Source organism: Adiantum capillus-veneris, chromosome 26 (genome assembly GCF_014529385.1).
Source record: "Adiantum capillus-veneris isolate H3 chromosome 26, ASM1452938v2, whole genome shotgun sequence".
Lineage (NCBI taxonomy): Eukaryota > Viridiplantae > Streptophyta > Polypodiopsida > Polypodiales > Pteridaceae > Adiantum > Adiantum capillus-veneris.
In genome coordinates this window covers 66,714,195-66,727,204 of record NC_140956.1, presented here as the reverse complement: position 1 = coordinate 66,727,204, position 13,010 = coordinate 66,714,195, and the positions used below count along the sequence as shown (strand labels likewise).

Sequence of the window (13,010 nt, the reverse complement as noted above, 5' to 3'; positions counted from 1 at the left end):
ACATAGTTACACCAAGCTGACGTTGTGGGCCTGTGGCCCCTGGTGTCGTCGACCACGGGCCTGCTGCCACCCCTCCTCCGCTGGAGCCCCAAGCTCGGAGGGTGGCTCTGCATGTGTGCTATTTGCCATTGACTGTGGCTGCGGGCCAGCCCTGGCAGGCTGGGGCTGAGGTTATGGTGCAAGTCGCGGCCTCCTCCGTGGACAAGCCTTTGCTAGATGGCCCATCTGTCGACAAATGAAGCACTGGTTCGAGAGGCCCGAGTACTCCACACTCTGTCTAAACCAACCCCCAGTCACCCGAGGCAAAAGGATAACCTTCGGGAGCATGTGGGTATCTCTGACCAAAACTCAAACTGAGGGAATGTCAGCCGCCTTGGCAGCTACTGATGCTGTCGTACGAGGTGTCTCCAGGACAGTCCCAATGGCGGAGCCGATCCTGGAAAGAAGTGGTAAGTACTCCCTCCGTAAACCCGGAAAGCAAACTGAGATGGGGATGTCTGCCTCCTCTACTAGAACATCCGAAGTTGGGTCAAAACCATGTCGCCACTGTCGAAAGTAGGCACGTGATGCTCGGATGGCCAGTGGACTCATAGCTATGACCTTGGACGCCATCTCGGAGGTCTCAAACTCGATCTGATAGTAACCCCGTCCGAGAATCTGAACATCCACGATCTTGCCCACCTCTGCGAGAAGGCGGGCCTGGAGAAGGTCTCGCAGCTCTCCTCTGCTAGGTCGGTTGCCGAGAATATTGCAAATGACCAAAGTCGCCTGCAATCGCTCTACCTCTGCGGCAAGGCTCGCTTGCTCTGTAGGCGAGAGAGCAAGTCGAATGGTGGGCTCAGGGGGGTCCGGCGAGGGGGCTTCTGGCGAGTCCCTCTGTGGCGAAGCTGGAGCCTCGATCTGTGTCTACTGATGTGGCGTAAGAAGAGGGCGACGGGAGGGCACTGCAATTGGGCGCGCAGAGCACTGCCCCAAGGAATGATTCAGTGCCAAATGGGCCGAACTGTAGGAAGCTGTCGGGGTGAAAGAAAAAGAAAACGAGCGGGCAGACGGGCCGAGGGGGGGGGGGCAGCGGGCTGGGGCAAGCAAGATAGGCAGCACAGCTGGCGCAGGGGAGAGGGCAGCGGGCGACGACAGCGGGGGCTTAGAGCATGCGGACGAACAAGGGCAGGGGCAGCACGAGGGGGGGCAGGCGGGGGCTGAGGGCAGGCGGGAGGGGAGGGAGGCAACCAGCGGGGGGGGGGGGACAACGTGGAGGGGATAGGGTGAGGGGAGCGGCATCGGGCAGGGCTGGAGTGAGGGGAAGGAGCGCAGGGGCGGGCAGCCAAGAGGCAACGCAAGGGGAGGGGGCGGGACAGCAACAGCGAGCCAGTTTTCGCTATGTCAACCAGGGTGCCATGGTCTTCAATATAGATCACTAATCTTGAGAAAATACGTTAAGAAAAAAAATTGATTGCATGGTATGCCCAAAAGCATAGTGTCGAACCATGACTCTACATTCATCTCTAATTTTGAAAAGTTACTTTTCAGGCCATAGAAACAGAACTAAGAATGAGCACTTCTTTTCATCCTCAAACGGATGGGGAAACTAAACAAGTAAATCGAGTATTGGAAGACATGCTAAGCATGTATGTGAGTAAGAAACAGACTAATTGGGTAGACTACTTGCCTTTAGTTGAGTTTGCTTATAGAAATTCTTGGCATGCGTCTACTCAAATGGCACCTTTCGAAGCAATGTATGGCTTCAATTGTTCAACTCCCTTAAACTTTTCAGATCCTAAGAACAAGGTAGAAGTCTCTAAGCAAATGCTTGAGAATATGGACTTAGAACTTTCCAGGATTAGGCGTCACATTAAAGAAGCCCAAAGAAAGCAAACATTCTTGTAGGTTGACTGTCACAGAATCCAAGCAAGATGTAATTTTTTCGCGTCACACAACTATTGTTTCTGCTCAATGACACGAACAATTTCATATGAGATAGTCCCAAACAAATTTGGAACCATTTGGGAGCCGTTTCGCACGTGGGGGATAATTTTAGTGCCATTTTTGTGTTCATATGCAGGACGTTTCTTTTCGGCCCTATTTTTGCCTACTTTGCTAAAGACAAGAGTTCGGCTACAAAAATAGCTACTTTTCGGCTATCTTATTTGGGAGACAGTCCCTCTAATCAGTAGAGGCTGCACGTTTGTGAATATGATTGAAAGTGCGAGCATGATTACGATTGCGTGTGTGTGAGATTGAGAGCGTGATTGAGATTGAGACGTAATTGAGAGTAAGATAGTTTGAGGTCGGAAAGTTATGACACGAGCTATGTTTTTCCTGTAATCATTATCTTACATCAATATAGAATTCTCTATTTCATCTATCTATTCTACGTACTCTACATTTTTCATTTATCAATCTACTTTTCTCTCCCATGTCGCGTCACAAAGCATCTCCTTGAATTCTCTCTAATAAAACATTAAGAATGATTGCCCCCCGCTACTCGCTTGATCAAATAGAATAGATAGATGAGGCCCATTTGCTCATAGCTACCCTTTAAAAATTGCCAAATAACTCAAGTGGTGGTAGCTTTCTGGAAGTTTTTGTGTGAGCTCCATTTGAACACTTAACGTCTCAAGCTTTACAAGCTTCGTAAGCGTCATTTACCCCTTGAGGTGCTTTATCTTTGGGTGGTTCAAGCACAAGAGCCGTGCTTGAGATAAGATCTCAAAGCCGGGATAGAGCTTAATTCTCAGCTTCAAGACTTGATAGTTGGTACTAATGCAATCAGACTTATGAGAGACGGCAGAAGTAGATGAGGATGTTGAAAGAGCCATTTCAAGGTCACATAAGAGTAAAGGCTGAGACCAAATAGGAAGATTGAAGCTCTGATACAACCAGGAAACTAATTGCTAATGAAAGTACATTAACAGAATACCAAGAGAGCTGAGAATGCCTCAAAACTTGATTGCACTACAAATAAAATGAAACCGTTATATAGGTTTAGACACAAGAGACGGTACATAAGCACAGCCAACCACGGTGCAATCACCCACACACCGTCTGCAGGGGCGTCGGCTGATGTGGCCACACCTTTTCGGGTGAGGGTTGCTACTCCAGGGACCAGAAAAATCAAGCCTCTGAATTCACAATCAGCCAACTAGCGAGGGTCTTCCTCTTGTTCAACACAAAAACGTCTATTGTGCTTATGTGCTTGTCTTCTTGGGTGGCTAGAGGCAATCTGTGAGCGATTGTCATCATGTGCTCAAACTTGCAAGTTGAACACCCATCAGGCCAGATTTCTTGAACAGCTTTATGTGCTCTAGCTCGCTCTCTCTCTCTCTCTCTCTCTCTCTCTCTCTCTCTCTCTCTCTCTCTCTCTCTCTCGTTGGGGGGGCAGGGGGAAGGGATTTACCTGTTGTTGAAGGCCTGATATGTCAACACTGAGGTCATTCGTCCGAAGAGTGCAGGCAGTGGAATCCTGTGCGTATGCGGGGTATGCAGAATCAGAGCAGAGTGCCTCCTGAATTAGGAGACTCAGAATAAGAAGAAGAAGGGCAATAGTTCTCATATTGTTCTGTGTGCAAGCGTGCGTGCTCTCTCTCTCTGTGTCTGCGCCGTGCGGCCTCTCTTTTCTGTCACCTTCGAAAGGAGCTACGTGGCAAACACCGTATGTACCATGTCATTAATTAAAGGGGGCTGCGTGTATTAAAGGATTTTAACGTCGTAGGAAAACTATCCCAAGAGACCTCAAAGATCTATCCGAGGAGAGTTGAACTCAAGACCTGTTTTCAAGAGGGAGAGAGAGATCTGATTGGCTTTGGGAGCCTTCTTTAAGCTATTATTCTTGGGTTGAACGAAAATAGCCTTGTTGGCTTGCTTGCTCTCGATGGTCTGCTTTGCTTTGGGAGAATAGGTTAATGCCATGGATAGTCAAGTGAAGTTCTCAAAGATAACAAGAGAAATCTTTCCAACTTTGCCCAGGCCCCTCCTAGATCCGTTGGGGAGAAAAAAGACAAGCAAGTTGCCAAATGAAGCTGTTATCTTGAAATGCAAAAGGTCTCTCATACCCCTCCAGGACAAGGAAAATAGCTGATTGGATTAGGAATAATCTCTTTGACTTTGTAATACTCCATGAAGTGTAGACCTTAGGACCTGAGTTGGATAGAGCTCTCTAGGTGATTTTCGCAAATCACCATTGGATTCTGGACTCTCTCACGCATGGCTTAGGTGGATGCGCCATAGGTATCCCTAATCACTTGAAGGAACTAGAGGTGATTATGGTTCGCGGGCATAATCAATGCTCAATTATTCTCCCTTCTCCGTTCAATTCAAGGCTAGTGGGAGTCTATGCTAGCGGCTCTATCTCAAGTAGAATCAAAATCTAGCAAAAATTGCAGTTTATTCAAGGCTCAACTATCATAGAAGGGGATTTTAACATGATAGAGACTCTCTCTGACAAATTTCTTTCTAAAGGGATCACTATCACAAGTGTTGAACTGTCATCTTGGGAAGCTCTTAAGAGCAGGCTTCAACTTTGGGATATAGGAGTAGAGGGTGAGTTTACATGGCAGAATTACTTTTAAGGGAGACTCTGCATGAAAAGCTCTTCTAGAAAGATGTTACGTGGACCTTCCTCGTGTCAATGTCTTTACTTGAGTCAGAGTAAAACCAAGGTACTCTTCCTGTCTCTCTAACCATTACCCGTTGCCCATCACTTTGGATGATGAAGTCTCTAAAGTTAGAAATCAGTGGTTCCACACCAATCCCTCATTGTTCAAGCTCCCAATTATGCAAGAATCCATCCAAGACATTTGGAGCCAATCTTTCACTCACTTTCGGTACCCAGCTAAAGCTTGGAGTCAGGTCGTTAAAGACATTCAAGCTATGCTCATTTAAACAAGGAAAGAGGTATCTATTTTAAGAAAGAAACGTATAGACCACATTCATGATGAGCTAGCAGCTTTGAAAGCATCGCCACCCTCTAACCAAAATAACATTTCATCTCTCAGAACTAAACTCACGCAAGAGGAGGACATGATGATCAAACACTCCACTGCATTCTTCAAGTAGTGGTGGGCAGGGAAGTTCGCCCCTCCAAAGAAATGTTTAAATCTCTCAGAAAGAAAAATGCAAGGGAATGTATTCCTTTCTTCAAGTCTCCCACTCCAATCATATCGGAGGATCACAATCTAGAGTTTGTCAAGAACCACTTTGGGAACCTGTTTAGCCGCAAAGACCAGCTAACATTCGAGATCATAGAGGCCCGCATTGAAGTTATATGTAATTTTGGTTGAATCCCCCCTCTCAACCTCTGACATCTACGAGACCATAGAGAGCATGAAGCTACTAGCAATATGGAAAGAGTCAATCATTATCAAGCTCTCCCTTGTTCCCTCAAGATAGGGGTTATCAAGCTACTACGTAAGCGAGGAGTAGAGGATGACATGTCAAATTGGAGACCACTCACCATACTTAATACACCTTACAAAAATTTTGCCGAAGCAATGTCTAATAGAATTTGTATTCTTCTAATGCAGTGGACTTCTACTGGAGTAAAAGGATTCTTTGATGGCAGAAGGTTGGTTGAGGCAGTTATTACTCTATGGGAAGGATTTGAACATGCCACACATACTGGTCAAGACTTTGTCTTTGTCAAAATTAACTTCGACAAAGCATATGATAGACTGGAATGGTCTTTTATCATCGAGTATTTGGAAGCAACGGGTTTTGGTTCAAGAATGTTTTTGTTCATCAAAACACTGTTTGGTAATGCAAGGGCAAGAGTTTCTCTAAATGGGAAATTATCTAATGTTTTGATTCTCTCCAAATCAGTGAGATAGTGTTATCCTCTTGCTCCTCCTTATTATAGTCGATAGCCTTAATTGCTTTGTTAAAGATAGGATTCAAAGAGGATTGATTCGAGGGGATGCCCTTCCCAACTCTAATAATCAACAATGCATGTCGCAATTCGCAGATGATACCAATGCGAGGCTCACTAATGAAGATAGCACCTTAAGAGAATTTTGGGTTGTCATGAAGCTGCTTTGTTTAGCTTAGGGGTCTTAAGTCAACGACACCAAGACCGACATTTTTTCCTATAATCATCTTCCAGATTGGATTGCTAATTCGGGGTGCAAAGTACTCAAAGTAGGGTAGATCTTTAGGCTTCTAGGTATCTCGATGGGGTTTGGTGTGTCCCTGAAAGTGAGATGGGATTGGGTGTGCAACAACTTCAGGGCCAAGATCTATCGTTGGATTGGGTTTCAACACTCCATAGGAGGGAGGGTAATGGTTATGAACTACTTTCTTAGTGCTTATGTGGTATTCTTCTTTGGCTATTGGCATCTAGCAAACACTCACCTTGAGATAATCTCTAAAGTCAGTCGAAATTTCGTATGGGTTGGAGACCCCTTCACGCAAAAGGCTACAAAGGTCTCTTGGGAGAAATGCACTCTCCCTAAAAGTCGAGGTGGATTAGGGATTAAACATCTCAAGGTCACTTCAAATAAGATGGCTATTAAGCTTTTTCTCTCTGCCATCCTTAGTCCCAATGAGGAATGGTCTCTACTTCTGATCAGAAACATGAACAGGTTCAAATTGCAAGAATTCAAGGGATGGTCTAACCTTCCCTTGTCCACCATCTTATTCAGCAAGGTCAATGTATGTTCTTTAGGGTCAGATCTCTTACTCAAGCTTAGAATAGGCACAAAAACAAACTAAGGCTCAATGAACACTCCAAACACAGGTTCGATATTCTCGCATGTGACTCCATCTGGTGGTCGGCCTTGCCTATCACGCTGATTCTTCCTCCACACGGGTCGAGTGCGAGAAAAAATTGGAAACCAAAATCAGCCACCTAGAGTCTCAGATAGAGGAAGGCAGGGTATTCTTGTCAAAGTTCAGTCCGAGTTGGATGCCCTCTCATGAGGATGGTTGATATTTCCCCTCCTACTTATATGTTGAAGGGTGCCAAGATCATTGTTTATCTACCCCCAATCTGCTTGCTTGTCGTTGTTATTCATCTGCCTTGTTGGTATACCCATGTATCTGGTCTTGACTCCTAGCTGCACTCCTTGCGCCACATGTTGTAATTTTGTTTTCTCTTTCTAATACTAATCCTTGCATTTATGGTGAGAGAGAGAGAGAGAGAGAGAGAGAGAGAGAGAGAGAGAGAGAGGTTGTAGAAGGAAGCAAATTGCAATATCTTTGAGAAGACAAATAGGGTCTTAGGGTCACTATTTGTCTTCTCAAAGATATAGCAATTTGCTTCCTTCTACAACCACTCTCTCTCTCTCTCTCTCTCTCTCTCTCTCTCTCTCTCTCTCTCTCTCTCTCTCTCTCTCTCTCTCTCTCTCTCTCTCTCTCTCTCTCTCTCTCTCTCAACATCTAGAGTCACTAAAGCCTTTCCACATCTATAGTCATGATTTCACTAGTTGAGAGAATTCACAAGGAGGTTGTGAGCTAGGGACTGGTAGAGGAAGGTTTCGTGGATAGGATCACAAGAAATAGTGAGAGCAAGTTTTATACCCAACCTAGAGAAGAACTATGTGGCTTTGTCAACATCAGCTCCCCGTGTGTATTGTTAATATCCCAACACAACCAAACCGAAAAACAACATCTTCAAAAAGTAACTTCCGTATTGCTTTTGTAGTCTTTGTTTCTGTGGATAGGATCACAAGCAATAGTGAGAGCAAGTTTGATACCCAACCTAGAGAAGAACTTCGTGGCTTTGTCAACATCAGCGCGCCCGTGTGTATTGTTAACATCCCAAAACAACCAAATTGGAAAACTACATCTTCAAAGAGTAACTTGCGTATTGCTTTTGTAGTCTTTTTTTTTTAATCTAGACCTTCCACCTGGTTAGACATATATTCTCTTGTAGGCACTATGTATCTCATCTAACATAATCCTAAAGGCATAGTTACCAAATCTAATGTCCATTTTGATAGTGCATGGCTAACGAGTAAGTAGGGTGCAACCCATCACAATGCCTTACATTTGAATACATTTAACAAGTTATGGAAAGATTCTGCATATTGAGATGCATCTTTCAACATTCTTTTCCGACAAAACCTTTCTTTCAGTTTGGCCGCCATTTTGATCTTTTGTTGCATAAAATTAGTCTTTATTGCCATGACGCTTGAAGTAATCATGAAAAGATATGGATCATTATTAGTTTTGTACAAACTCTCACAAAGATACACATCTTAAGATATACTTTGATTTACAAATATATTTTTAATTAATTTAAATTTATATAGAAATCTTTATTTGAAAAGTATTTTTATTTGAGGGTTTGGCTAAGGTGGATATTCTTAGAGGGTCCAGAAAAGACCCCAAAAATCCCCTAATGGCAATAACCTTAAAATTTCATCAAAACAACAAATTAAATCTCACAGAGGGTAGACACGAATCTTCACAAATTTGATAACGAACACACACAAAAGATAGAGCAAGAGGAGCGAAACACAATGCACTTAATGAAATTTGAATTGGATTACCAGATTGCAAGATATGTTGATTACAAAGTAGATCTGTTCACTTATCTTCTTCTCACATGGAGAGACCTCTCTTAAAGCTACATTTCTCACTTACATTTTCTTCAAATTAAGGAAGCCTTTGTGCATAGATGTAAGAATTCAAAAGGATAAGAAGGAAAACATATGGGAACATTTTAGAGAATGGATTTTTGTGGAAGCACCTAGGTGGATTGCCACATAGGATAGTATGTGATAAAGATACTCCAATGAAGCTTACCAACAAGTTTCATAAGAGTGTATAGGCTATCATTGAGGTGTATGGGCAACCGGATAAAGTTGAGAATTGCACTCCAAGATTTTGGCAAGAGCATTCAAGAGGCTTGGTCATCTCATATCTTAACACATTACATGGTATGTTTTTTTTGTAATTTTGAGAGAAATACACAAACCTCATGCCTAATGTAAACATTGATGCAATTCATGTGTCTAACTTTGATGTCCTACTCATTCACAACATATTATCATATTCCATGATTTGCAAAAACATATGGATGTCCTGTAATATGGAGTACACAAGGAATGGAAAAGTCACATTATCAAGCACAAGGAGCTTATTTTTTCCATACACAACATGGAGGTAAAACCACTAGAGCCAACAATTACGAAGAGGTTTTTTATTGGTTTTATAGAAGGATTATTCTTTCAAAACAAAGAAACAAGTTATTAAAAGAAAGACAACAAGCACATGCAATCAAAATATCTCAACAAATTCAAAGATGACATCGCTGAAAGAATTCTTGCATGCAACAAAAGTTAGACTCATGGAGATTGATTAGAACCAGAGATTGTAAATTTTGGGTTCTTAATGATCAGGCAACAAAAAATTGAAGAATAAACTCGGAGGGGTCACTATGTATAAAATGTGTATATCGCGTGCGTTCAAGGACTATTTTTAAAACTCCTTATCTGTAAAATTTTTACAAAGAAAATACCCCCTTTTTTCATTCAATCTGTAATTTTTTTCCCCCAACTCCATTTTATCGTACCCTTCCTTATGTGAAAATGTAAGAAAATACGAAATTTGATACCCCTTCTATTGCACTCACGTGATAGTCACATAATTATTAAGTGACCCTCCTCTCCGCCCCCGAGAATAAGCATGTACATGAGCTATACACTCTCAATGTTTTCTACATAAGTTTCTCAAGTCTTTTATGTCCTCATATTCTCCCAAAGCTTCCTTTGATGTCTTGAAACCCTTCAAACTCACAATGTCATAGCAAGTGTCTTTTTTTAGTAGGTGTTGATACCGGTTTAGCCGCACCGCCCTCTAGCACGGCTAAAGAAACTGAAGTTGACCGAGTTTTCAAGATCAAAACCGCAAAAAATCAACCCATTCAGGAAGCCGGAGGTAAAAACAACAAAAAAATGTTTTTTTGTATCATTATTGCCGTCATCAACTCGTGCGCGTGAAGTAGGCCGCCGCGTCTCCTTTAGGCACCACACTCCCTCTCATCTTTTATTTTCCCTCTCTCTCTTCTACCGAACCCCGTAGGGCGCATAAAACAAGCTGCCTCTGTGTTTTTCTTCCACTGACGGGCCACCATGCTTTTACAAAGTCTCCCTCTCTCTCTTCCATTATTCATATTAGAGCCTTCTCTCTCTCTCTCTCTTACCCTTCCTTTCTCTCTCCTGCCTGGCGGGCCACCATAACCCCCCCCTCACACACTCTCTCACCACCTCACCAACCCCCCCTTGTTTACCTATGGCGGGCCGACCTCTCTCACACACTCATCACTCTCCCAAGCTCCCTACACTCACTCCTTCCCTCTCTCCCTCCTTCGTCCTCTCTCTCTCTCTCTCTCTCTCTCTCTCTCTCTCTCTCTCTCTCTCTCTCTCTCTCTCTCTCTCTCTCTCTCTCTCTCTTGCGTGCGCGCTCTCTCGTCCAGCCTGAAGGCACAACAAACAACGCTACTCTCTCTCTCTCCCTCACCTTCGAACGCCATCATCTCTCTCTCGCTCCCCAGTCGGTTCAGCCCGAAGGCGCAGGAAAACAACGCTACTCTCTCTCTCTCTCTCTCTCATAACCCCCACCACCACACACACCATATCCACACACACTACCCCTCATCCCTTCCCCCCCCTCTCGCCACCACTCGAACGCCATCATCTCTCTCTCCCGCGCTCTCTCCCTCGTCAGGCCACAGGTGCCGCCCGCATTACAAAACCCTCTCTCACCTACACACTTTCACACACACACACACACCCTCTCCCCATCCCCTCACCATTCCCCCCATCTCACTCACGCCATCTCCTCCCCCCCCCCCCCCCCCCCCCATTCTCTGTAAGAAGCTGCACGTAATATATTTTTTAAATTTATTTTTAAAATAAATAAATAAATAAATATATATATATATATATATATAAATTTATAATATAAATCACTCTCTCCCTCGTTCCCACACTCGCACACCCTTGATTGCTTACATAAACACTTTCACACACTCTAGACACACACACAACCCATGGTATATATACGACACTCACACATTACACACACACACGCATGCACGTGCATACGCACTTACGAGAAAAACCCAAATATAAACGCACACATACACATACAAGCACCGACACGCATAAAACGCACATACTCACACTCACGCACTCACATGTATACACACACGCCTACACAAACTCACCCATACACACAGTACACGCATGCATATACGCACACCCACCCAAAAAAAAAAAAAACGAAAGAATCAACATCATAACCAAAGAAGAAGAACACCAAAAGCACGCGATGCTGCCACCAACTCAAGGAAAGACGCCGAAGGCATGCCCTGGCCGGCACCGAGAGGAAGTGACACGTAGCATCTCTGTTTCACGCAACAAAGTACCAATTCTGGGGCAATTTTGGCAACATTAAACCTCACACCGGCCACCCGAACCATCACAAAACCCTTGTAAATGCCCTGAACTCCACTCTTCCCTAATAACCTAGCTAGTGGCTAGTGGATTGTAAAAAAAAACTCTCCCCATCCCACTCTTTCCTCTCTCTCTATCTCTACCTTCTCTCCCTCTCTATCTCTCTTACTAGAGAGGCATCTAGACTCTCTACAACGACCATTGGATATTTGCAAGTACCATTAGGTAAGGACCACCTCTCAAGCCTATATAAAGAGGCCTCCTCGAAGCACAAGAGGGGCACAAGTGAAGGAGGAACACACTAGCTCCATGCACTCTACATTTTCAGCACCACTAAGCACATAATGCACCTCCAAAGCTAGGGAGCTCATGGCATCATGTTTTGTTGCAAGCATGGGTACTTTAGCATTTGGCAATATCAACATTTTCCCCATTCTCCACCACACCATGATTGAGTTACTAGTGTCAACCACTCCATGCACATAAGGCAGTCACTACTCCCCCGCAAGGCAACATGAGTACGCTAGGATGGAATGCATAGACACCATGCTACCCCGGGCCGCTTTCGATGCTGGTGATTGACGTCGTCGGTGGTTGCATCGTCTTGATGTTTTCCCTCAACTAACCTCTTGTGCTAACCTCTCGCTAACTCCATATTTTTCCATGCACCATATGGCTCTAGCATTCCATCATGCATCCCTAGTGCCAAGAGCCAAGTTTGTAACACTCAAGACCACCGTTTGTAAGTATCATCATCACCAATAAAAGTGTGCAATGTTGTCTTGTTCTTTGGGTCCATTCTCTGTTCTCCTTAGCTTTGTTTTCCCACATTCACGGGATGTTTCATCTCTTGTATATCACTCTGCTTGTACTCCATCACATGCGGCCTCTCCAGTCAGTCAGTATGCTCTATTCCAACTTTGTCACATACCTCTCTCATACACACACTCCTGATTGTTGACTAGGCATTTTCTACATGTGGACGTTTGTTGTATCACCATTTCATGTTAGTTACCAAGAGGGCATCTCACTTTTGCTACCCTAGGTCATGTATGTCTGCGTCCTAGCCGCACTTATGCTAGGTGGTGCCCCCTCTCTAGTTATAGGATTACTCCTACCTTGAGATGATGCTTGGGGATGTTCAGGCTATGTGTGGTGTAGAGGCCACCCCATATGGCATGTCCGATTTCCGGTCATCATTTTCTTGGCGCCCCCCACTGAGGATCCTTTCATGAAACCCTCCACTTTACAAAACTGAGACCCCTAAACTTGTGTGGATGGATGAATGGTTAGCAGAGTTTGCTAACTGGATGACACAAGAAGAAGAGCTCCAAGCACAACTAGACGAACTTCGCATCTCCATCGAAGCTCGAGTGCCAGGCGTAACGGTAATCGATTTGCAGTGAGAGAGTCAACCAACAGGCCAGACTCAGTGGATATACATAGGCCGGGTGCCAAGGAGAAGAAGGAGGAAGTTGAGACCATGTCCTCAACCTACAACCAACCCGCAACAACAAGATGGAGGGAGCTCTGCACAATAGAGAATCAACACTATTCTACTTAGAGAATCGGGTAACTCAAGTCACCGAGGTAATTATCACAGTCAGTTTCTAA

General features: G+C 44.2%; 1 protein-coding gene across 2 annotated transcripts in view; it reads right to left on the bottom strand.

Annotated features, from left to right (window-relative positions):
* UAH (ureidoglycolate amidohydrolase) overlaps positions 1-3,637 on the bottom strand; it is a 69,166-nt gene extending 65,529 nt beyond the window's left edge. Inside the window, exon 1 of one of the 2 annotated variants that reach the window (XM_086501688.1) lies at positions 3,398-3,637. In XM_086501688.1, the coding sequence (XP_086357814.1) occupies positions 3,398-3,553 (156 nt within the window). In that variant the 5' untranslated portion in view covers positions 3,554-3,637. The remainder of the gene's footprint in view (positions 1-3,397) is intronic. The other variant, XM_086501689.1, reaches the window with a different exon arrangement.
* Between the last annotated feature and the right edge of the window lie 9,373 nt (positions 3,638-13,010).